Below are 27253 nucleotides of genomic sequence, written 5' to 3' on the forward strand. Positions count from 1 at the left end.
TGAGAAAAAGTATGTTTTCTTCTGTTTTTGTGTATGTCTCATGCTTAATAGTTTTAGATCTTCAAATGAAATACAACATAAAACAAAGGCAACCTGAGTAAACACACAATACACTTTTTATTTATTTTATTTATTTTATTTATTTTTTGAAGGAAACAAAGTTATCCAGCACCTATCACCCATGTGAAAAACTAATTGCCCCCTTCAACTTGAAATCTGTTTGTGCCACCTTTAGCAGGAATAACTGTAACCAAATGCTTCCAATAACTGGATATCAGTCTTTCACTTACTTCTAGGATTTACTCCTATGTTTTTGATCATTGTCTTGCTGTGTAATCCAGTTCCGCTTGATTTTCACCTTACGAACTGAAGACCGGACGTTCTCTTTAGGATTTTCTGGTAGAGAGTAGAATTCATGTTTTCCTCAATTATTGCAAGTTGCCCAGGCCCTGAAGCAGCAATGCATCCCCACACCATCACACTGTCACCACCATGCTTGACCGTAGGTATGTTCTTTTTGTGGAATTCTGTTTGGTGTATGCCAGATGTAACGGGACCCCTGTCTTCCAAACAGTTCCACTTTTGACTCATCAGTAAACAGAATATTCTCCCAAAAGGTTTGAGGATCATCAAGGTGTGTTTTGGCAAAATTCAGCCTTAATGTTCTTCTAGGTTATCGGTGGTTTTCACCTCACCAATCTTTTATGGATTTTTGTCCTGTGTCTTTCTGATAGTGGGGTCATGAAGAGTGATCTTTATTGATGCAAGAGAGGCCTGTAGGTCCTTTGATGTTGTCCTTGGCTCTTTTGTGACTTGGTGGCTGAGTCGTTGCTGTGCTCTTGGAGTTTTCCCATTTGGAGATAACAGCTCTCACTGTGGTTCTTTGTGGACCCAGAGACTTTGAAATAGCTTTGTAACCCTTCACAGACTGATGTATTTCAATCATTATTCCTCATCATTTCTGGAATTTCTTTCAACTTTGGCATAGTGTGTTACTGGGTAAGACCTTTTAACCAACTTCATGCCGTTGATTTGATTGAACAGGGTTTGCAGTAATCAGGCCTAGTTGTATACATTTGGTGAATTAGTAACTACATGGGCAAATATACTTTCACACAGGCCCAGTTGGTATTAACATTGGTTGCCCATGTTTTATCTTAGATTTTGTTTTAATTTCTAAAACAATTTAGTATGAGATTCACAAAAACAGAAGGGAAAAAAACACTTTTTCACAGCTCTGTAGACAGTACATTTCCACATCTTTTTCATTCTGCATAACATTTTTGTTCATTTTCCTTAGTGTGTCCTTGCTTGCTTTACAGGTGAAGAGAGTACAGGCCTTGTGCAAACCTCCTACACTGAGTCCCACGCATGGAAACTTACAGCAAGACAAGCCACTACATACTGCTCCAACCTCTCAGGCTAAACTCAGTGCAGCAAGACCACAGATCACCCATTACTACCTTCCTGACTACACTATACAAGTTACAACAGTACCAGTCATGCATTTTAGATATGACTATAGTCTAATATGGACCAAATGCAAAATGACAACATGAATCATATTTTACAGACAGGTAACTGGTATGTAACTCCAGAAAGCTCAAAGAGATTACTATTGTGGTCCCACAATTGGTCTCTCGTCTCGTTATGCACAAGCAAGGTTGCCAAGTCTCAGCAAAATGTTCAGCCCAATTACATCTCAAAAAGAACACCAAAAGACCTGAAACTAGCCCAAAAAGTTCAGATCTTGGAAAATGGAGCTTTTTTAGTGCTTCTTAGTCTTCGCGTGGGAAACAAGGTCACCATGGTACACACGCATTTCTGACTTGGAGTATCTGCAATACGCCTTTTTATCATTTCCTGGTATGGCCATAATACATTCCATAGTACCCATAATCCCAATCTTTGCTATATTTCTTCCATATTCTGATGGTATATCAGAAAAAAACTCTAATGATTAGATTTCATTTAAATTATTTGTTTGTGAAACAAGATTTTGGTCGCTGTGGGCTGTTTTTAAACGAGACCCCCAAATAATATCACCTACTGACTTGCATTTTCCACTTAGTTTGTTTCAAAACTAACCCAATTTGGTATTTAAAAAACCAAATATGTGTACATATGATCTAAAATAGTATTTTGTTTTTCAAACAAATTACATAATAAACATAATAAACCCCATCATTTGGGTCTATGTTCTGTCATTACTTTGAGTGTGAGTAAGTAATTTTTAATAATAATAAGTTAATTTGGTGACATCTCTGGTATAAATATGTTATTGCAAGCAATGCATAGAATGACTTTCGGTAACACAGTTGCACCAAATCTGACCCAACAGCTCTGACTTTGAATGAATAATTTAGGCTTTACTCGGTGACTCAAGAGTGCAAGAATATTTTGCTGCCTTAATATTACTAGTTCTTAATTTTTAATGGAAATTTTACATACTAGATTTTATTTTGCAACAGCAAGATTCTGGGCAGAATCATCTATATCTCACACATCATTGTCTTTAAATGATTGACAGAATAATGCTGCCTTCATATTTTTCTACTTCCAATCACAAGGTGTTTGTGCAACTTCAGCTGTGTAAAGTTGGGGGAAAAAAAACCATCCTGACAATAAGCTAGAATTTATTTGGCTTCTGTATGGATATAAAAAGCTCTCAAATTGCTTTTAAGTGACCCAGGAAAGTCAGTTGTTAATGATTCATTTATTTTAAAAGTGTGGGGTGTATGGTCATGCAGCATTAATAGCACTGAAAAAATATATATGTGTATATATTCAGCTATATGCAGCTTGAAGCTGCATTTATTTATTTATATTATATTAAATAGATTTTATTTGAAATAGGGTTGATTCTCGGATTTAAAAAAAAACAAATCATTCAGGAATTGTAGAGAGTTCTCTTATGTTTTAACATCTACAACCTCAATGTTTTTGCACCTGAATCAGTTTCATTCCATATCACATGTTAGTCCATGTTAGTGGGCCCTGGGCCTCCACTCGGACTCACAGTTTCAATTATTTATTGAATTAAAGTGGACAGTTAAATTATATAATGTACATTATATAAGAAATATTGAATGAAATAAAGCTTAAAAGCAACGATAAGTTTGTTTACGGTGACAGTGTGCGTAACTAGGCAACAACGTTTCTTTCATTACATGATGTGTTACTATGTCCCAGTACTTGCATACTCTTTTGCTACACACTCAAACGTATGTACTTTTTCTTCACAAAAACAGTACATACTTTTAGTGCATTGTAAGTAGGTGAATTGACACACAGTATCTGTTTCACGTCGATTCTGATGATCAGAGATAATCGTAGCTGAGAAAAAACATGACCTGATGTATTTATGGATGGTTGTTTTTTTTTTTCTAAAAGCAGACATTTAGATGATTAGCACTGCATTCATGTGTACCTTCTATAATATCAACCACTTAGGATTCTGACTTTACGCAGATGTTCAACTGCATTAAAGCATTAGTAAATTAGGCATTAATATCTTAGTATCATGATCAATGTTATTGACACACTTACCTGCATCAAAAATTTACTGCACATAATAAATGTGATGGGTGCAACAACTTCCTGTGCGTTGGTACTAAAACTATAATTGCACGATGCACACTGGACGGTGTGTGCAAAATTGCATTATAAGAGAATCGGTTCTTTTAAAAATGGTCCCAACAGAGAAAAAAATAGCTGAGTGGTCACTAGTGCACAGAGTTAACTGGCTTCTATTCCTAATATTCTCTGTTATTGTGAAAACTGCAGAGAAGGGGAGAGAGAGAGGGAGAGGGGGAAGAGCCTTGATCAAGAGTCTCAAAAATAGCATGGCAGCCTCCCCCTCCCCCTTACATCACCTCTCTCTGTCTCTACCTCTTTCTCTTGTTCTACCTTGCTTCCTGAAGATAAAAGCCTGTCACGTTCTCTTATGTAACCCAGTGCTGCCTTGCACCCACATTCCAAATTCTGTCTGCTTTTCTGTGTATTTTAGAGTGACTGAAAGGAGCCTGATGGCATCAAAGTGCCGGGGCTGTGAACACTACTGACCATGCCCAGACGAGGTGGACATTTGACGCCTGACCTTTAGGCATGACCTTCAGTGTTAACACTCTATCAGGCTGACTCAGTGGGAATCCACCAAACATAAGCCAATGTCCCTGGACTAAAGGGTCAGAGATTCCGCCACTGGAGACCACTGTTGCCCTTTTATAAATGTTAAAGGTCATGATTTTCATTGGAGAGCAGTGAGAATGGGGTGATGGAGTTAGATTGATAGGGGTTTGACAGTGCAATCATTGGTACCTGAATGAAATTTAAATGCTGCTTACTGCAGAATAGCTTTGTGTTTATCTATATACAGCACAGTGCTTGAACTCAATGGTTTCATTGGCTTTTTTTGATGAAACAATGAAAATGAATTGGAGCCATGTTATGCTGCACTCTGTACGCATTGTTGTCTAATGTACCCAGAGGTCATACTTACTTAAATGTTACTATACTTTACTGGGAAATAACTTCTCAAGTAGACATTTTAAAGTCCATCCATCCATCTTCTATACTGCTTATCCTTTTCTTCAGGGTCACGGGGAACCTGGATCCTATCCCAGGGAGCATCGGGCACAAGGCCAGTATTGGAAAGTATTGGATATCATAATTTGAAAAACCAGTAGGATATTTCCATTTGGTTTTCCTTGTTTCATCCAAAAAAATCCAACCTGCCACTTTCTTTGTACTTTTTCTTGCAAAAGCATTAACCATATGCGGTAGACAAACACAGTACTCACTCCAAAGTGGCTACATAAGTAGAAGCAAGCTTGACAGGATAGCTGTGTCACTGGGAATCAAATGTTTTAAATTTTCCTGTGATGGAGCATGTAACCATGTACTAGCTGTCATCTCATGTGATGGGGAGAGATAGCTAGTGGATGGAAATTGGCAAAGTCACCACAAAAAAAAAGATTTTAATGACTTTCTTGCATCTAGAAACTTTTGCAGTCTTTTAGTTAAAGCGTATGGAATCCACACATCCAAATTGTATTAGTATGCAATAGTTCCTAAGTGTATTCTACTTTACCCTTGGATTACACTATCTGGCCTGTTATGTACACCAAAAGGAGGTCCATAATGCATCTGAGCATTATACATCATTGGTATTTTCCTCTTGTCCAAGTAGACATCCCTTCTACTGACAGAAATTTAATGGGTAGAGGATGGAGAGCAGTCTCAAAAAGTTGAATAAGCTTGTGACAGTGATAAATGCTGTATATACAGAGAGGTACAGAGAAAAAACAAGTGCAGCACTGTGGTTACTGTGGTGTGAACATGTTACCACAGACAGTCTAACCGCACCACATAAACATATTGTAATTCAGGAATATTTGCTTTGCTTTGATTACTTTGATGCCTTTGTTTAGGAGAAACATGCAATATTTATTATCAATTTTTGTTGAGTCTGGAGCTGTCATACACTTTTTGACATGCAGTCCAGCTTCTCCACACTTCTCCTCTCTATATCACTGCTTCATACAGTACATTCATAAAGCTGCATAAAGGTCAACTTCACGCTCTCTATGTGTGTGTGGACAGTACTGCCTGTAAGATCAAATCCACTTGTGAGCAAACATGACATCCTGGCATCCATGAAGGATCTTTATGGCTGCCAGTGAGGGAGATGTGAAAATCATGTGGTTCTAGTCACAGCATGAGTTGTCCACACTACCCAGTTACAAGCTCAACACTGTGATTTTTCCACCACTCAATTATCACTGAATTAGTAGTTGTTCATGAACTGATTAAGTGCTGGACATTTCCAAGCTTGTTGCTTGAACATTGCCCTTGATAACAGGGTTTTGGCCTCCTCAAATAAATGAATAAGTACACTAAAAAAAAAAATTAAAAAAAAGTTCCATCGTACACCCTGATGGGTTTTTTGAAAGCTAAAACCACTTAGAAAAGCTAGAACAAATAACTATTAAAAGAAGCCTTGAGGGATGCTTTTTCCTAGAGATTAAATAAAGGAATTAACTAGCCACATCATCACAGATATTTAATTCATTAATTCATTCACATTCAGAGAGTGCTTTATTCTGGTCAGGTCATTGCGGATCCAGAGCCTATCACGAGAATATTGGGTGTGAGGTGGGAATACACCCTTGGTGGGATGCCAGTCCATCACAGGGCATCATACACACACAACACACACACACACACACACATTCACACCTATAGGCAAGGTTAGAGTAGCCAATCCACTGGCATGTTTATGGGGCATGGGAGGAAACTGGAGAACCCAGCAGAAACCCTTGCAGACATAGAGAGAACATGCAAAACTCCACACACAATAATAATAACTTGAGTTCAGGATCAAACCTGTGAGGTGGCATCACTACCCACTGCACCAACATAGATAATGCTACATGTAAAATTAGACCAATAAGTCTTATTTTACCTTTACCTTACCTTATTAACATTATCATCAACATTATGCACAGCATGCTAGCTACATGACTTGGCTAATGCCAGATATTAACATTAACACTGATGCAACAACAACAACATTCTTGTCCATAGCTATCTTGTCCAACAACATGCTGAAATGTCCATAGATTTCAGGGTGCAAACTAGACAGTGCATTACATAGCCACTACTTTTGACAGTCCAGAGAGAAAATAATTCTTCAGTATGCTTCAATACGCCTCGTCTCCACTGAGTCATTGTTTTCCTCTACACATACTGTAGTTGTCAATGTTTGATTGGTGAAACAGTGTGACCTAATTAATGTCTGCTTCACATTTAAGATACACAGTAGTGCTGTCTGTGTGAACTTCAGGGTTAAAGGTCTTTCTCACCTCTTCTACATCATACTGTACCTATGGGCTTACTTATTCTTCCTGTATATTTGGAATGTACACAGCACCTACACAAATCCAATATTAGTACACCTACAATACTGGAAAACTCATATTCACGGGGAGATGAGATGTGATGATCAATGGAGACCGAAGGAAAGTAAAGAATTTCTAGCAAATTAAACAAGCAATAAACTAACTGTAGAAAATAGAAAAACATAATAAAGTAAAAGTATATTTTTGTCTTATTTTTGACATAATTACTCACAAAAATTATATATATATATATATATATATATATATATATATATATATATATATATATATATATATATATATATATATATATACACACACACACACACACACACACACACACACACACACACAATTTACCCCACCCTGTTAAAGTATCTTTAACAAATACTTTAAATATTTTCTACTACAAATATTTTCTTACATTTTCAAATTTATTTGCTACTTTGACACTACAGGTTTATTGGGTCATTTGTTAAAACAAGAGCTAGCATAACCAATCTTTGCCAGTTAATTGCTGATATTCTTTTTTGTATTGGAACTTTTTTAAACTTGCATATATTTTTGCAAATTAGATTTTGTCTAATTAATTATGCATGAAATTGCACACTTAATAAAACCAAAAAATCTAGACTTTTGATATTAGAATTTAAATGATTATTCCACTGTGAAGATGCTCTGGACAGAAACACTTTTTTCATTTCGTTATTGTTTAATCAACACAGTACCATGTACTAGTATAAAACATTATTTAATGCCATTTTCAGTATAAAATCTAAAGTAAATACAACAATAAACAACAATTTGGGAAATGTGTCTGAAATATGTATCCTTATAATAAGGAATAGAAATTAAATTTTACAAATTTTCAGGTTATCTAGAAACAGAGTTTTTTTTGTTCTGAATATAGGAAAAACATGATTTTGAGTTTTTAAAAATACAACATGGTCTAATGTATTTCCCATGCAGTCAGTAGGGTTTATAAAGATTATATAAAGGAAATTGACATTCCTGTATATAACAATGTATATCATAATGGCTCATATACAGTATATCATATAGATTTAGTGTGTGGAGCTTAACTCTTGCTAAGTCACGAGTGGACAAAACAGTGATATATGTCATAGATGCAATTTAAACAAAAATCAGAAAAATGATTGACATGACCAATACTGGTTTTTCTTCATGTAGTGTTTTGCCTTGAGTAGAGTAAATGTAGAAAATGTAGTGTGAGCTACAATTTCAATTTATATCAAAATAGTCTGGATATGTAAGCCACCTTTGATAGACTAGAACCATTTTAAATATATAAAATATATATTTTTTAATCATTTTAAAATCTTATCAGGCAAAGGCACTTCTATAACCATCATAAATGAGACCTGTGGCAGGCCCAAGGCAATGTGGGACACCACTATCACATGATCTTGGCTTTCACGCCCAAAGCCCCAGAGGTCTGGCATAGACCTGCGTGGACCAGTTGCTTTGTCCATGTGCAACACTTCCACGCCCACTGTGGACCAGCAGGGACCTTTCTGCCACCCTCACCTCCTCCACCCACACCGATATTGTAGCATCTGCGTCATCTTACAGTGTTCTAGTGCTATATTTGGAAGTTAAATAATTCTACGTCTATGCCTAATCCTAACCCTGACCCTTAATTTCAACACTTTTCATCAAGGGGGCTGGCCAAATGCCAAACTTATACAAACATGTTCTTATATACACTGTTCCTAGATAAATGTTTCCCTACGCACATTGTTCCTAGATGGATGTTTCCATACTATTCACAACAGACCTCTTACACACCATCGTCAAGGGATCCAAACAGCCACATGTCAAATCACAACTTGCGTGAGAACAGGATGCTAGAGAATTCAATTGTCCCAAATGGTGACACCACAGGAGATTCTCTTCCAAAGATCTCTACAACACACAAGGCAATGGAGACACAAACCCCGCCACCATGTCAGTTTATTTTACTTATAAAAACAGCTTTATTGGCTTGACAGGGATAGTATGAAAGCAGGGCCATAACCAGGATTAAAAAAATTGTGGGGTTGCAGAAATGAGTCATTGTAAATGTTAATTTCTGTTCATTTCTGAATGATGATACAATGCCATCAATGCAAAAATTTACAATGAACTTAAACAACATTAAATTAACATTAAGGGGTACAGCCTAAGGAGCTTGTAACCTAACCCAATTTAGCTAACATTACCGCCACTAGCAAGCTGATTTGTCCAGAAGGTTACAAGGAGTATAAATTCAAAGACTAAATAAATAAGGTTTGCATTTTACAAACCCCCAACTGCCCTCAGAAACACTCACATTTATATCAGATGTTAACACATATGTCTTGCATACCTCTTACCAAGAAGTTAAAATCTGGTAGGTCTAGCATCCCATGAGAGCCAAATATAACGAGTCTTTAAACAAAAGTGTCGTACTCAGCTGCTCTGAAGTCAGTTGAGAATCAGCGCTGTTAATTGGGCAGTCTTGGAACACACGTTTTTCCACATCATAGACTAAATCTTGCCAGCACATAATTGGGACAGCACTGCTTCCACTGCATTTGAACTGGAGTTGCCATGTAGGAGGTAAGTAAATAAATAAATAAATAACATTTCTAGACCTCAGTTTCCTCATATCATAGTTAAAGACATATTTCAGTATTTCAAAGTGAAAATGCTGGACCACATATAGAATTACCCTGAAACACTGCTTGATACAATCCTTGATACTCCTTCAAATTAAGCTCAGTAGTTCTTACTGCTTTTACATTTTACTGTACTTATAGGCTTACTTATCCTGCCAGTATATTTAGAATATACACAGCACCTACACAAATATTTGCACACCAAGAAAACTACAAAACTCTTTATCACATCCAGGGGAAAAGATCTTATCGGTTTCTTTCTGCATACATGCAGCAGTAGTGGCATATAAACAGAACAGGTAATAAAAAAACAGCTATTTAATATTGCTGTGACTATTTACATAATCCATGTATTATGCCGCAGTGATCCATCCTTTTTGGCTTTGCTTCATGCATTGATCCAGACAAATATTTGTGCATGACGTAGCATATTTGCATTTAATTACTTATTAATACCTGCGTGACTGATTGAGGCTGGCATCATGTTACCTCATTTGTTTTCTCCTGGCCAGAAGACCAGAAGCGAGTTACCATGACTACATACACATAGCAACAAATCCAGTCAAGCGTCTGATTGAGGCATGTTGCATACTCATCATGCACTAAAGTTTATCTGAAAGATAAATCCAGTCTTTTTTTTTTTTCCTGTTTTCATGGGACGATGCATAATGGGAGTAATGAATTTGCATGCACAGCCTCTTTTCCATTCCTCTCTGCTTGCTTCCAGCATTCAAAATGTACTTAATTTTAAGAACCATGTCTATTCTACTATTCTGGGAACTCTTAGAATATAACTTCCAGTCAAAATTCAGTTTTGGAGTTGCTTAAATGTCTGAGCAAATTTAACTCACTTTTTAGCATCACAGAGTTGTGATGCTAAAGACGTTTTCCATGGCTTTTAATCAGTATGTGAAATGGTATGTGGTGGTGTTTGCATATTGAACCAGAAATAACACTATAAAGCTGCTTAAAACTTCACTAGTTGCTGGTCCATGGTGATTTCTATCACATCCTAAAGCCAGTCAAGCTTCTCCCCAGGTGATAACCTTTAAACAAAGCCAGGAACCGGAAATCTTAGCCCCTATGGGTGCCCCAGTTTGGGCATCTGACATCGTGGCTCTTACTTGAGTTTTGCCAAGGCTATTAACAGTTGCTTTTTCTCTAGAGGCACTGCTCTGGTGCTTTTTAAAAGGATGTCCTGCTCCACTTAATGCTCCGAGACAGAACTGGGGGAGATGAGGGAGCGAGGTGACATGATTAGGGAGAAACGTGGGTTGCTCTGGAAAACGGATGGGAATCTGTCCGCTCGGCTTTGCATTTTAGAAACTGTGCTTCGAATAAAGGGTAAGGAGAAGAGGGAAAACGTAGTGAAGTATGGTGTGTAGGTTTATGTAGGCATGCATAATATACGTAGTTGATGAGTGGGCTGTAGAACAGAGCAGGTCTTTGTTTTCAATAAATTAATGTGTTTGTGTTATTATGAGGACATGTGTAATCAAAACTTTTGTCATCTACAAATGAACTTCATAAAATAATGGATCTAAATGATCTACGTATGATTTTACTTTGTCTGTGTGCCAAAATATCATATCATATATACCAGAGATAATCTGGTAAACCATAAGGTTTGCATGTGTGCATTTTGCAAACAGTTAATGTGAGTGAAATCACATGTTGGAGTAATGCAACTCCTCCCTATCTTCCTGCAGTAATTAACAGGGCCTGGGCTTTGTTCTGCCACTGCACTCTAATTAATGCTAATCACTCCAAGCTTCCTCCAGGGAGGATCTCTGTTCAGTATTCATGAAAAATCCCTGATATTCTGTGCAAACTACATTTTATGCAGCCACATGCATTTCGTTAACTACAGAACATGACTAGCTTAGTCATGAGGCATTAAGGACATACAATTAACGGTAGCCATCAATTATTTCTAGCTGCACCTTCTTTTTCAGTCACGAACACTGTCTACATGTGATCGCTTGCTCTGAACTAAATTGAGCCTGCTAGCAGCAGAAATCTAGACACTGCAGACAGCTTAATAATCATGCACCGAGTGAAACCGGCATAGAAGAAAAAAGAATGATGGCACGAAAGAGAAACACAGAAATAAAATGGAAACAAGGATACCAAGCAGATGGTCGCAAGATAAATGGATGGAAAAAATGCTCGATAAAATAAAGATAAATCATGGCACAAAATGCTTTTCTCCACCAGTTTAATCTGTCACTCTTATGGTTAATTTTTTTTTTTAAGACTTTTTTTTTTTGCTTTAACCCAGAATTAAGTATATTTCAGTAATGCCAAAAAAATATATAATTCAATATTAAATATTAGATTTAGATTTCTTCCTAAATTGTTGCTTACTATTATTAATTACTTATTATTACAGTTTATCATTTACTACTATGACTTATTCATTACCTACAGTGAAACTAATAGGTAAGGTATTTAGTAAAGTATTTAGTAATGAGGAATGGTAGTTTAAGGGTTTTATAGTATTTTCTACATATTTGCGGATCTTCTATCTAGATTCTTCTATCACTTCTATCTTCTATCAAATCCTGCGTCAGACTTGACTGTAAATCATGCACGTTCTTTATTGTTTTTATACCTTGTAAATGTATTCGTGATCAGCTCTTTGTGCAGTTTGGTTTATTTGTAATTTCTGCAGTGATGGGTCTCCTCCTCTCCAGAGCTTCTCAACCTCCACCGTAGTCACCATGGCAACAAAGAGCAATCTGATGAGCCTGGGCCGTAGGAGCATCCTTCAGTTTTGGCTACCATTCACATTTTAGTTTCATGTCTTATCTCTCTCAGTGCAGTGTATTTATCTCTTAAGCCTTTGGTTTAAATCTACTCTCTGTCTATCATCATCATGTCCATCCTTACATTTTTATACTTACTTATACTCACTGTCTAAATCTGTATTTTTATCACCTCTTGGAACAGATATGAGGACGCAACATGATCTCAAGTTACACTGAGTGGATGTTTTTGTGTTGTGTATGTTACTAAGGTTGGAGACATGATATGTCATTTTTAACAATGATTCTATATTTTATTAGAAAAGTTTGGCTATCTCATCGGGTCTTAAGAAAGCTCCACTTGTTAATTGGTCTGTTTATTCGATGTGCTCGTTGGTTGCTTTGAGAGCAACTCTGCTGTTCAGTGCATGATTGAGTGCACACTCTCTAATCCCCACAGGGAAACAACAAAGTAAAATAGTCCAAGCTCAAGAAAATGAAGATCCAGTGAGGACATAGGTGATAATGCGTGAATTTTCACTCTCCAAAGGCACAAAAACAGATTCTACCGGGGGGAGCAGTTGACAGTTCTGTCTACAGCAACATAAAAACAAACACTGGCAGCAATGAAAGATAAAGACATTAAATTTGAAAAATGAGAGAAGATTAACCATTACTTCTGTATGTTGTATCCAAAACCATGGTTGGATGTCATTCCTGATTGGTCATATTTTACAGGCTGAAACTTCATTATAGTGAACAGCCATATTGAAGTATTATTTTTAAAAAATAACATAATAATCATAAGAAATGTACATAAAATATATAGGACAAATCTTTCATAAACTGTACGAGCAAAGTGCTCCTAAAGTTGTAGGGAATTAAGAGTAATTGTTTGAATATTTTGCCATATTTTGTGTAAAACAAAGCATAACCACTATGAACTGTTTTATTTTTAACTATAAGGTTGTTGTTTTTTTGGTAACCGGACCTTGATAAATTAATGGTAAAAACAACATGAAGTGTCTTGGTAAGGCCACCACAAGTCAGTGTTTCTTGGCATCGACTCTACAAGTCTTTGGAACTGTATTGGAGGGATATGCACCATTCCCACAAAGTATTCCTCAGCTGGTGTTTTGATGATGGTGATGGGAAACACTTTCGGTTAAAAATCTCCCCTAGGTTAATATCTGATGACTGTGAAGGCCAATGGCTATATCTGTCCATCCATTTTCTGCACCGCTTATCCTACACAGAATCATGTGGAGCCTGGAGCCTATCCTGGATGGGGTGCCAACCCATCACAAGGCACAATCGCATGCACACTCACACACAACAGAGATTTGGAAATGCCAATCAGCCTACAATACATGTCTTTAGTCTGGGGAGGAACTTGGGAGGTGGGAATCAAGCTCCCAACCCTGGAGGTGTGAGGCAAACGTGCTAATCACTAAGCCAATGTGCTCCCCCCAAAGGCCATAAGATTTACATCATTTTCATAAAAGCATTCAGTGAGTGAGCCCTTGTGCTCTGTGGATAGGGACGGAGTCATCCTGGAAGAGACCACTAGCATCAAGACAGAAATGTTTCCTCATAGCATAAAGATGATCACTCTGAAGAACTTTGTATTAATTTGCAGTGACCCAAACTATGACAGCAACTTTTATATTAGTGTATGCGATTAGGATGTATGTTCCATATTTGTTACTGAAATATGAACGAAGTTAATGAAGTCAATTATTGATGAAAGTGTGAGAGAAAAGAAACCTCTTCTACAGTGAGGGGAAAAAAGTATTTGATCCCCTGCTGATTTTGTATGTTTTCCCACTGACAAAGAAATTATCAGTCTATAATTTTAATGGTATGTTTATTTGAACAGTGAGAAAAAAATCCAGAAAAACGCATGTCAAAAATGTTATAAACTGATTTGCATTTTAATGAGGGAAATAAGTATTTGACCCCCTCTCAATCAGAAAGATTTCTGGCTCCCAGGTGTCTTTTATACAGGTAACGAGCTGAGATTAGGAGCACACTCTTAAAGGGAGTGCTCCTAATCTCAGCTTGTTACCTGTATAAAAGACACCTGTCCACAGAAGCAATCAATCAATCAGATTCCAAACTCTCCACCATGGCCAAGACCAAAGAGCTCTCCAAGGATGTCAGGGACAAGATTGTAGACCTACACAAGTCTGGAATGGGCTACAAGACCATTGCCAAGCAGCTTGCTGAGAAGGTGACAATAGTTGGTGCAATTATTTGCAAATGGGAGAAATACAAAAGAACTGTCAATCTCCCTCGGCCTGGGGCTCCATGCAAGATCTCACCTCGTGGAGTTGCAATGATCATGATAACAGTGAGGAATCAGCCCAGAATTACACGGGAGGATCTTGTCAATGATCTCAAGGCAGCTGGGACCATAGTCACCAAGAAAACAATTGGTAACACACTACGCCTTGAAGGACTGAAATCCTGCAGCGCCCGCAAGGTCCCCCTGCTCAAGAAAGCACATAAACATGCCCGTCTGAAGTTTGCCAATGAACATCTGAATGATTCAGAGGACAACTGGGTGAAAGTGTTGTGGTCAGATGAGACCAAAATGGAGCTCTTTGGCATCAACTCAACTCGCCGTGTTTGGAGGAGGAGGAATGCTGCCTATGGCCCCAAGAACACCATCCCCACTGTCAAACATGGAGGTGGAAACATTATGCTTTGGGGGTGTTTTTCTGCTAAGGGGACAGGACAACTTCACCGCATCAAAGGAACGATGGACGGGGCCATGTACCGTCAAATATTGGGAGCACCTCCTTCCCTCAGCCAAGGCATTGAAAATGGGTCGTGGATGGGTATTCCAGCATGACAATGACCCAAAACACACTGCTAAGGCAACAAAGGAGTGGCTCAAGAAGAAGCCCATTAAGGTCCTGGAGTGGCCTAGCCAGTCTCCAGACCTTAATCCCATAGAAAATCTGTGGAGGGAGCTGAAGGTTCGAGTTGCCAAACGTCAGTCTCGAAACCTTAATGACTTGGAGAAGATCTGCAAAGAGGAGTGGGACAAAATCCCTCCTGAGATGTGTGCAAACCTGGTGGCCAACTACAAGAAACGTCTGACCTCTGTGATTGCCAACAAGGGTTTTGCCACCAAGTACTAAGTCATGTTTTGCAGAGGGGTCAAATACATATTTCCCTCATTAAAATGCAAACCATTTTTTAACATTTTTGACATGCGTTTTTCTGGATTTTCTTGTTGTTATTGTGTCTCTCACTGTTCAAATAAATCTACCATTAAAATTATAGACTGATCATTTCTTTGTCAGTGGGCAAACGTACAAAATCAGCAGGGGATCAAATACTTTTTTCCCTCACTGTACAAGACTCTACGCTGCCATTCTAACAGACTTACCGCATTTCGTAAGGAGATTGCATCAGAACATGACCAAAAAAAAATAAAAGTTTTGAAAAGCAGGCATGTGTATGTCACTTTTGTGAATCTTCAGTCATGAAAAGCTCAAAGCAGTAGGAGTGACTTTTGGGAGCTGGGAGGTATTGAGTTTTGGAAATGCGCCAAGTTACTCACACATATATTGGCCAGCACATGGCCAGCACATGAATAACAAACAGTTTTACAATACTGGCGCAGAGAAAAACTTACTGGTTCAAGGGCCAATATGGGATTGGGGGACAATATGTGAAAATCAGATTTGACAGAAACAGGAATGGCACTGATTGAAAATTGATTAGGGTAGTCGCTGAAATCCACTGGTGTGCATTTTCAAATGATGTTAGTACTAAATCAGTAGAAAGAATTATTGGATTGTTGAACTGGACACTATCTTGTTTAGTTAAAATGGCCCATAATGATATAAATCAACAGAGCTTTTACTACAAAGGTAAAATAAAATCAGTACAGAAGCATTAATACTGAAGCATCAACAATGACTCATCTAAACGCTTCTGTGATTGATGACATGTGATCATGTCAACGACAAATGATGATGCATTTTCTATGAGAAACAGATGAACACAATGTTCTTTCACAAATGGCTTTCACTGAATCCATGACAGGCTACAATTGAAGACTGACACTTCTGTCCTGTTTCTACATTATACCTTAACAACCTATCAATAGATTTAACCCATTTTAGGCCATCAAGTGCAACAAGGCATAATTAATATGCATTAATTTCCCTGAAATGCAGATAGACTGTTAACAACAAAGGGTTTGATGACAGCTGGATGGCATTTTAACTTGATGATTGGACTTCTGGTTAATTGGTGGTTTTCAATGAGATGTGAGATGCAGTGGAAGTAAAAATGACTCACTTGCTGCGACCACATTGTCACATGATACAGAAAGCTCCGGCGAAGTTTGTCACGTTCTCTGGCACCTCATGAGAAAGAGCATCATTAATCAGTTTCATTTGCGCTCTGAACCTGTTGCCATGGCAACATATTCCCAAGACTTACATGAGGGGGAAAAAGCAGCATCTCATCTGCCAAGGACATGAATATATCAGGTGCCTGTGGGACAGCAGCACAAACAGCTGCTAGATGAGCACTTTATGAGCAGTCTCTAAATTTTCCTTGTGCATGGAATACTATAGACATGGCTACGGAGTTTAGTTTTAAGATAATAATTCATACAGTCATATGACTCACATTTTGATGCATGGAACAACACACCAGCCGTTGGTCTCATGTCTGATTCACTGATAATGAGAACTCTAAATATCATTTGCACAAATCTGATTCAAGAGCGGTATGCTGATCATGCAAAACATGACAAGTGTGTCGTAAATGTATTTCAATCACAGCAGGCTATTTTTGCCTTTTGTGTCCAACAAGGGACACGGCTTTAAATCATGCTAACAAGGGCTCAGAAAGAAAAATCAGTGAGCATGCAGTTTCCATATTTAGACAATATGATCACTCAAAGAAAGCCTGAACTTCGGTGCTTAAAAAAAAAAAATTCCCAGTAGTATGAAGGTCTTACAGATGTGGTTTACCAGACAAGTTCCCAGTAACAGTTTAATCCTGCCCATACTGAAAATTGTAACTGTAATGAAAGGATTTTATCCAGCTCTATCGATCTTCTTTATCAAATTTTGACTCATTTTCTGCACCACATTATCCCTCACCATGCTCTCTACACCTAAATCATCAGCCAACATGCCATTACAATCTATTAACACCCTGCATTACTGCATTTCTGACCTCCTCAATTTCATAATTTCTGGTAAACACAGCATTACAATTCTCCATTAGCTTTCTGCAGGAACATTCTGTGGCTTTTTCCAGACCTTTGTCAGCTAAAATATGCTAATGGTACAGTATTCTGCTTTCATTGCAAGGTGGTGGCCCAATTTTTAAAGAGAAATTAAATATTCATGTTGCAGTCCTTCACCCAACAAACATCCCAAACTGAGCAGCACCTCTTCTTTCCTCTACTTTCATACAAAAAAAAAAACTGTGATGACTTCATAGTTATCTGTTCGTTTGATAGTGATTCAGAGAGTAATAGAATTGGAAGCTTTGCAATCTTGAAGAGGTTCTTCAAGGGTTTTTTAAGGGTTCTTGGGTTCCCCTAATGGCTTAGTAGTTAGCATAATTGCCTCTCACCTCCAGGGCTGGAGGTTTGATTCCCGCCTCTGTCCTGTGTGTGCAGAGTTTGCATGTTCTCACCATGTTTTGGGGGTTTTCTCCGGGTACTCTGATTTCCTCTCCCAGTCCAAAGATATGCATTGTATGCTGATTGACTTCTCTAAATTGTCTGTAGTGTGTGAATATTTGATTGAGTGTGTGTACGATTGTGCCCTGCGATGGGTTGGCACCCTGTCCAGGATGTCCCCTTATGCCCCGAGTTGTACCCTGGGATAGTCTCCAGGCCCCTGCGACGCTAGGATAAGCGGTATGGAAAATGGATGGATGGATGGATGGGTTCCCCTAAACAACTTAAGGTTTCTGTATTTAACCTTTTTAAAGGTTAAGGTTAATATATAATAGGCGTTTTTCTTTTTCTTTATTAAAAACATACTCTTTTTGCCTGGTTTATTCATAGTTCTTGGGACTTTTATTTTATTTTCATGATTTCATTTTCATAGGTCAGTTCATTAATCATTGCTCAACAACGATAACTGTATAATATATGGTATTTAAACTTTATAATATATGCTCAAAATACCCTGCTAGGAAAAAATGTATTAAAGGGTTCTACAAAAATTGTATATTTCCCTGTAGTAACAAACAAACGAAAGGTGCTTTTTTCTGTAATGGTTTTATACATTAATTTATTAATAATAAATGTTTACCAGTGTTTCACACTTGCAAATTTAGGAGTTAGTGAATGTGCCTAATATTAAATCACATAATATCCAACCATGTCGCCCTCTTTCATTTGAACTCCCATAAGATGAGGTTATATTTCCAGTCCAAATACCAAATCCTGGATCTGTTCTTTCACCGCTGTGTAAAAGAACATGAAAGAATGTTGATATTTATTGTTCACTGAGTTGCTGAGGAGATATTACTTTACTTTTTTCTACTTCCATTAGTGAGAACCAAGATCAAACAACATAGCCTGCTTTATTTTACCTTATCTCTTATAAGAATCCCTATAAACAGGTATTATGGGGCAGTAGCGGCTTAGTGGTTAAGGCTCTGAGTTATTGCTCAGAAGGTCAGGGGTTCAAGCCCCAGCACTGCCAGTGTTGGGCCCTTGAGCAAGGCTCAAGGCCCTTAACCATCTCTGCTCCAGGTCTGACCCTGCTTCCTGACATGCTGGGGTATGCAAAGAAAAGAATTTCACTGTGCATATGTATATGTGACCAATAAAGACTCATTATCATTATTAACAAAAATCTCAACTGCAGACCTCAATCCAGTTGTTCAGAATGAGAGGCATGTTTGTGTTAATGATGCATCAGCTCCCCCTGATTTGCAGCTCAAAGCAGCATGGGAACATGAATATCGAAAACCCTCTGGCTTATGATGCATTCCCTTTAATCTAACTCCCATAGAGATTTATTTGTCAGAGAGCGAGCTCACGGCACGTCGCACAGCAGTATTATTGTAGGCGAGGGAAGCTGTCGATCAGTACAACATGACGCCCAGGCAGACTGCTCATTTTCCCCTTGCTGAATGCCTGTAATCGTTAGACTGCTGATGTATAGGTTACACATTATAATCTGATAAAACTTTACAGGAAACAACCAGTTGAGCATGAACTACGTGTTTCTGTATAGATTATAATAAGAATCACTAAATAAAGAGCTATTTCATAATCCCACTGCAGTAGAGAGGTATTCTCTACATCAAATAAACACAACCCTTCCTTGGTCAAGCACAGTTTGCTGATTTCCCAGCTCATCCTTCTTTATAATTAGCATAAATAGTGTCCTTAAGTCCTTGCTGTCGTAAGTAATATTGACGATCTTACTTAATTCCACCTAACTTGGCAACCTCTCCAAAACCCATTGTTTCAAAATGAAGCATCATGGCCCAGAAAGTGGCTGTGTGGGTGCAGACTTTTATTCCACACAAGCAATAACAGACCTGATTCCAGATCTAGGAATTCTGCACTCCCTACACTGATCGAGTTTGTAGAGTGTGTGAACCTGCTTAGCTGGAACAAAACCCTGAGATTTTGTAAGCTCTACAGCTATATAAGCATTGTTTTTTCTGTAGATAATTATGCCATGTACTTTAAACTGTTACATTTTTGGAGGGCAGCAAATTACATCAGAACCTTCCATACAAATATAATTACCTATTAAGCAGAAGCAAAGCACACTTTCTTTCTTTTCAAACATTTAAATCACCCAGGTTTGTTTACCACCCGCTCTTTAAGGCAGAGTTTTTCTGGAACCAGAGCTTTTGGAAACAATATCCCTCTTTGCCATTTCTTCCATATGATCACTGACTCCACCCAAATTCAATGGTTATCCTCTGCTTCATAAAGCTAGCACTTTGCTTCCAGTTCACAAAATAATTGCAATGGAGGCCTGCCTCCTTGCAAGAAGGTTTTGTTAGTCCAGTGGGACAGAGTTTAAATTGTTGCTGCTACAGAAGTTTTATGTTTTCTTTCTTAGAGAAGCTACTTACATCCAGCTATATGTGCACAATATTAAGTATTATATATATTATAAAAGGGCTCTTTGTGCAATTATATATGATGTGATTCTTATGTCTACGAAGAAATAATGCGTTGGCATTAACATTTCTATACTTTCATATGCACACTTCAACTGTTCTGCAGTCAGTACTGAGAATGTATGAATGTGTGTTATGTAGTGTGACCCCCTGCACTGATACTCCCGTTAAATCTGCATATTCATTAATGAGTTAAATCAGGGAAATCAGACTTACGTCCTGTCAGAACTAGGACTGTGCACCACTGCTCAACGGTTTCATGGAAAACAGGAAGCTTTCAAAAGTCATTAAAAAAATTTAAAGACCATGATTGACACTGTGATCATTTTTACTCATGTTGTGACATTTCACATCACTCACCCTTGCATATTTAGAAGAGTAAGGGTCCTCGAAGAGCGCCCAGACGCGACGTTGCCATCGCTGCCACAGTCCAACCGTTTTGGCATCGCTCGTGTCCCCGAGCGCGAGCCTCTTGGTCATTTCCAACTCGTCATCGCCGTCCCCGTGTTCGCCCAGTCCGTCTCCATCCACCTCGTCGCTGCCCATGTCGGCGGGCCCGCCGCCGAAACTGTCTAGGGCTTCCTCAGCTTCGCGGTGTTGTCGGTAAGTCATCCAACAGCACGGCTCCACGTCCGTCTCGTCGATGCCCCAGAAGGCGAGCTCCTCCTCATAAAGCGGGCCGCACACGTCCGCCGGGCAGTGCAGCTTCCCCGTGCGGTAGTAGTTAAGGATGTGCGCGAAGACGCCCGGGTGTCGATCGAAGAAAAACTCGTCGCCATGGGCGTCGTAGTCGAAGTGACTGTGGGCGTCGGGCTCCGCGAGCCAGGCCAAGCGTGTCCCCGGCAGAGTGCGCAGGGTGCTCCGATAGGTCTGGTGCCGGATCCCCCCGACGTTAATCACAACTCGGTCTTTCTCGTCGCCTTGGACCATCGCGTCGCTCGGGCATGTCGCGAGCGAGGGCCGGGTGTTACATCCTAAAGCTCGTGCGAGGCAACGCGCACCGACCCGGGGGAAACATGCGCGCAATGGGTGAACCGGTTAATGAGAGGTTGCACTGAACCGAAAAGGTTAAGTACGCGATCAGTTGTGGTCGTGTAACTCTATAACGTGTCTTCGATTACGCATAGCTTAAGTAAATAGCTTTGTCGAGAATGATATCATAGCAATTAGGAAAATAAAACACGCGGTGCCGAAGAAGCTCCCACGAGCACGTGAACCGATTCTCCAAAAAAAACATGCACTCCAACATCATAATGCTCTTCACTAAAAGATCCTATACAGATGTGCAACCACTGAACAGTGGCACTGGAGGCATTCAGCAAAAGGCGAGGCTGTATACGTCTTGGTTCTGAACGGAGAGCTCCAATCTAACCAAGCGCTCTTCCTCTTCTTTCCCTCTCCTCACTGTTTATAGTCTCTGACGATCTCCCCTCTCCTCTCCTCTCCTCTCCTAGCCCAGTATGTAGAAAGGTTTCCTCCTCAGGCTTGGTGGGATGTCTGTGATCAGCACAAATCCGTGCGGATCATACCTGTCATATCTCCGAGTTCCAATGCAATGTCATCCGACATCAACTGGTCTTGGATTGTTAAGGGTGTATTTTTACATCTTCTAATAATATTAGAATCGGAACAGCATGAGAATCCTTCAATTCTTCACCTACGCTTCGTCCTTGTGTTTTTTCTGTGCTTCTTTGTGTCGCTGCAGTGCGCGCCTCAAAGAAAAAAAAGTGACAGGGAGCAGCATCAGTTCATTTCGGTTGGCCAGTGCGCATGCGCAATTGCTTAACGACGAGAAACTAAATTTCAGACCTCTGGAGATCACTAGGAACGATAGGTGTGTGTGTGTGTGTGTGTGTGTGTGTGTGTGCGTGTGTACATCAATAGATGTCTGTGTCTGTCTATCTATCTATATATGTATATGTATCTATATCTATATATATATATATATATATATATATATATATATATATATATATATATATATATAATGTATAATGATAATGAGTTACATCACAGAGAAATTCATTTTTCTTCACATATCCCAGCATGTTAGGAGGTTGGGGTTAGATTGCAGGGTCAGCCATGATACAGTGCCCCTGGAGCAGAGAGGGCCTTGCTCAAGGGCCCAACAGTGGCAGTGCTTGGTAGTGGCTTGGTAGTCCTGGGGCTTGAACCTTGGACCTTCCAAACAGTAACCCAGAGCTTTAACTGTCAAGCCACCACTGCCATATATATATATATAATATATATATATATTGCACCTCTTATTAAAGGGTTGGTTAATCCCTCTTATTAAAGTGGTTAGGGCTCTCAAAGGGTTAGGTTTGTCAAATCCTGAGCTCATGTTTCACTGTCAGAAAGTCATTAAGTCTGGGGGGACAAGAACTGATCCAACTTCTGCGCTTCCCGAAGGCAATTACCAGACAGCTACAAAACTAGCTCCTTATCCTAAAGACACACAAAGGCAATGATCAAGTGAGAAAGACAGTGACTGTGCATTGTGCAATAATAATAATAATAATAATAATAATAATAATAATAATAATAATGATGATGATGATGATGATGATAATAATAATCTTGATGATGATGATGATGATGATGATGATGATCATGATCATGAAGATGACAATGAAGAGGAACAAGATAGTACACACATGCCAAGAATCCTAGAACGCAATCCTACCACCTGGCACTACATGATCTCATAAATAAAACTGACAGCTGTGTGTATTTAAATGAATGCAATGCTAAAAAAAAAAAAAAAAAAAAAAAAAAAAAAAAAAAAAGCTGATATAAATCCACTGTGGTATAAAGTTTGTCAGGTTTCCCTTCATATTGCGCGACATACATATTGATCTTATGAACAAGTAGAATATTATATTTAAAGAAAAAAAGGTATTCTGTAGTGATAGGAGAAGCTTTCTGAAGCTTTGAACAAACTGAACCAATCGCTTCCAAAATTAATAATTAACATTGTGTTTGTGTCGAAACTGCACAAATTAGCGACATCTGCTGGTCAGTGAGGAACTGCATCCAGAAAACCCGAAACAAAAACAGTCCGATTTCTCCTTATTTTAATTTTCATATTTATACTAATCTAAAATAAATGGACAAAATTTGTTTAGAGTGGGCACGACGTCGTATATGAGTAGCCATTTATATGCTTATAGGTTCTAATTTAAATAGAATTTAATCATTTTGATTGTTATAGGCCTATTGTTTGTTTATCTGATATAGACTTTAGAAAACACAAATGATCATTTATGCTAATTCCACCTAGAATTAGACGTTGACAGCTTAGGCGGTGCTATTGATGGTAAAAAATTAAGCATCATTACAGAGTACAGCACTAGAAGCATCTCCGCCATCTAGTGGTCAAAAGAATAAAGTGCAGATATCACTTTACTCTGCTGTATTCTGATAAATGCTAGAACGGTTTGTTGTTAGGCTGGACTGTACACCCGGCCTAAAAAACAAATTTCATTCACGCATTCTACATGTTTTAGTTGGTAGATGAATGCAGAAAATTAAATGATGCACATATGTTTTTACACAGTGGAACAGCAGAATGGTTAGTGTCTGTGTGGAGTTTCGAAAGTTCTCCCTGTGTTTACATGGCTTTCCTCTGGTTTGTCTGGTTTCCTCCCACCTATTTAAAATGTGCCATTTAGGTTGACTGACTACGCTAAATTGTTCTTGGTATGAATTAGTGTTTGAATGTTTGTACATGCTGTCCTGTGATGGACTGGCAACCCATTCAGGGTGTATTCCCACCATCCAGTGTTCCTCGGATAGGCTTCATATCCACTGTGACCGTGACGGTTAATGAAGCTTGCAAAAAAGTATTGTTAATAGAAACACTGGATGTTGTTGAATTATTTCCAGACCTAGGTTTGTTCACACTTGTGGCCAGGGACTTATTGCTCAAATAGACCTTTGCTAGTAATGAGGCTTCAACAGCTAGATTTTGCCTTCATCCACATTAGTGAATGACACAACACAAAAATATACATTTAAATTACATGTTTGTTAGGGAAAAAATGCTTAAGTAAAAACATTCACCATTTGAGCATGTGCATGATTTGTGCACACATCAGATTTTAAGTGATACTTGACACAGCATATTTTATTAAGTCCATCTTGACTTGTCCTAAGATTTAACAGATAGCTCTCTCGGGTTTTTTATTTTATTTTAGGTTTTTATATCCATAGTGGCTGATAAGGTTATTATATTACTGGTGGCTAGAAACATGCATGTTGTCTGTTTTTGATTGATGCCCAGAGCACAGTGAATAATGTCCATCACAAAGGCTGCATTTACACTGCAGGTCTTGATGCCAAATTCCGATTGGTTGACAATATCCGATTTTTTTTATTTATTTTTTTTTTGACGACCCGCTTACATCTTTTAAAAGTGACCCTTATCCGATATCTGCATTGACACTAGGCATTTCGTGAAACAACCCAAAATAGACGTCACCGGAAGCTTGGGCCGAAAAGGAAGTAAAAACGGCGCAATTTGCAATGGACTTAGGCGAAAATATAATTCAGCTTTATAACATATAAAATATAATACACACAAAAGCTTGTATTATATTTTAGAGAGCCCATTGAGAGTTGTGTTTTCGCGGTTGGTGTCCACCTGAGTTGACGTCATTTGCCGTCGTCGCTTTTTTAATGACGTACGACTCGCACTGACGGGGGAATATCCGAACTGCCCGCTTACATGGCAGACGCGAATGCACGTGTCCGATTCATATCAGATTTAATTCCACATATGAACGAGGCCTGAAACGGATCTGAGAATATCGGAATAAATGTGCGATAAATAAATCGGAATCGGGTCACTTGAACCATGTAGTGTAAATGCGGCCTTAAATGCTTTGAGAATTTTATATACAGTGATTCTTGAAAGTTTGTGAACCCCTTTGAATATTCTATATGTCTGCATAAATATAACCTAAAACAACATCCGATTTTCACACAAGTCCTAGATGTAGATGAGGAGAACCCAGTTAAACAAATGAGAAAAAAATATATTATACTTGGTCATTTATTTATTGAGGGAAATGATCTAATATTGCACAGATGTGAGTGGCAAAAGTATATGACCCTCTAAAATTAGCAGTTTAATTTGAAGGTGTTTTTAATCAATGGGATGACAATCAGGTGTGAGTGAGCGCCCTGTTTCAATTAAGGAGCAGGGATCTATCAAACTCTGATCTGTGTGTGTATGTGTATGTGTTGTAGTCAGGGATGGACTTACCATTAGGCAAAGGTCCCCCTCCAGTTCCCACCAAATTGGACTATTCCACAATTTTACTGCGCATATGCGGAAATGATTCGGGGAAAAAAGGAGCCAACTCGTGCAAACGCTGGCGACGTCACGTGTAGTGTACAGACAGAGCAAACTTGAACCAAAGCAACGGTGCTGAAAACCGGAGAAAACGAGAGGAGAGCAATAAGTTTTTTTTTTGTTTTTTTTTTTTTGTTTTTTTTTTTTGTTTTTTTTTTTTTGTTTTTTTTTTAATAATCAAAGCCTGTGAAGTGTTTTGATGAACAGATTTAGCCTTTGGCGTGAAGGAAAGGTGGTACCATCCAGTGACTTATTGTTTGCTCTGGATTAATGGTCATAGTGAAATACTTATTTATTAATATAGGCCTAATATCAAGATTATGATATTAATTACAGTCAACTATAATCAAGATTAACTATTCATGCTAAATAACGTATTCTGAAAATTTGTAATATTTATGTTAAAACACTGAAATGAGGGCCCCATGACTACATTTTGGCTATGGCCCCCAAATCACTAAATCCGCCCTTGGCTGTAGTTGTAGTAGTTGTGTATGTAAGTGGTAGTGTACAGTATGTAGTAGTGTGTGTGTGTGTGTGTGTATATATAAAACATTGAGGCTCTTCTCTAATGCCCTCATAACTGTTAGCCACCAGAGGGAGCCATGGACTATTTACGAATAAAAAATAATCGCCTATTCACTCTCCTTTAGCAAACTAATAATTCACATTTCGCAGAAATATCAAAATAATGTCAAAATAAGGATGCTGAATATTATTCCGAGCACATCTGTATTAAAATTCCATCTTTTAATCCTTGGTTGTTTAATCCTTGGTTGTAATGCACAGATAATATACAGTATATGCCATGCGTCAACTGCATTGTGTTCTACTACAAATTTTAAATAGGGGTGTGGAATTAAAGCATGTATTATGATATATTATGGAATAGGCCTTTGCTGAAGTATTCAGCTTAATAAGACAGTGTTAATGTGTATTTGTAAAATAAAAAAACATATCCTGTGTAAAATGCCAATTTTGCATGTTATATGTCAAGATGTTCTGTGGTTTTACTTAAGTTTTTTGTAGATTTTATAAAATATAGATTAAAAGCCACATTTATGCTGTCACATATAATGATTTCAATCTTTCCACAAGCTTTACAAGCAGTTTTAGCATTAAACCCTAACCTGTAAACCTAAAATTTGAGTATAGTGAGCCTTCAGTGTGGTACTTGAAAAGTTTTTGGACTAGAGTGTTTAGATTCATCATGGCATCCCCACAGAAAGGAAAACACCCAGTTGTATGTTTTCACAAAACCTTTTAAAGGTTCTCTAGGGAGACAAACCAAAGAACCCTTTGCTAACTATTACTAACTAGCTGAGTCAGTCTCTAACAGTTGTATTGAAATATACAGTAGCTGCATTCTCTCTACTAATACTCTGTTTGCTTTCTTACTATACCACAATTCAGTTTAGTGCTCGAATCTGATTGGTTAGA

The 27253-nt window shown here is 38.3% G+C and overlaps 1 protein-coding gene across 3 annotated transcripts in view; it reads right to left on the reverse strand.

Annotated features, from left to right (window-relative positions):
• Nucleotides 1-22187, reverse strand: part of kcnc1a (potassium voltage-gated channel, Shaw-related subfamily, member 1a) — a 42495-nt gene extending 20308 nt beyond the window's left edge. For all 3 annotated transcript variants that reach the window (XM_017458320.3, XM_017458321.3, XM_053676677.1), the window contains exon 1: nucleotides 20815-22187. In XM_017458320.3, the coding sequence (XP_017313809.1) occupies nucleotides 20815-21384 (570 nt within the window). In that variant the 5' untranslated portion in view covers nucleotides 21385-22187. The remainder of the gene's footprint in view (nucleotides 1-20814) is intronic.
• Nucleotides 22188-27253: the final 5066 nt, after the last annotated feature.

Source organism: Ictalurus punctatus, chromosome 27 (assembly GCF_001660625.3).
Source record: "Ictalurus punctatus breed USDA103 chromosome 27, Coco_2.0, whole genome shotgun sequence".
NCBI lineage: Eukaryota > Metazoa > Chordata > Actinopteri > Siluriformes > Ictaluridae > Ictalurus > Ictalurus punctatus.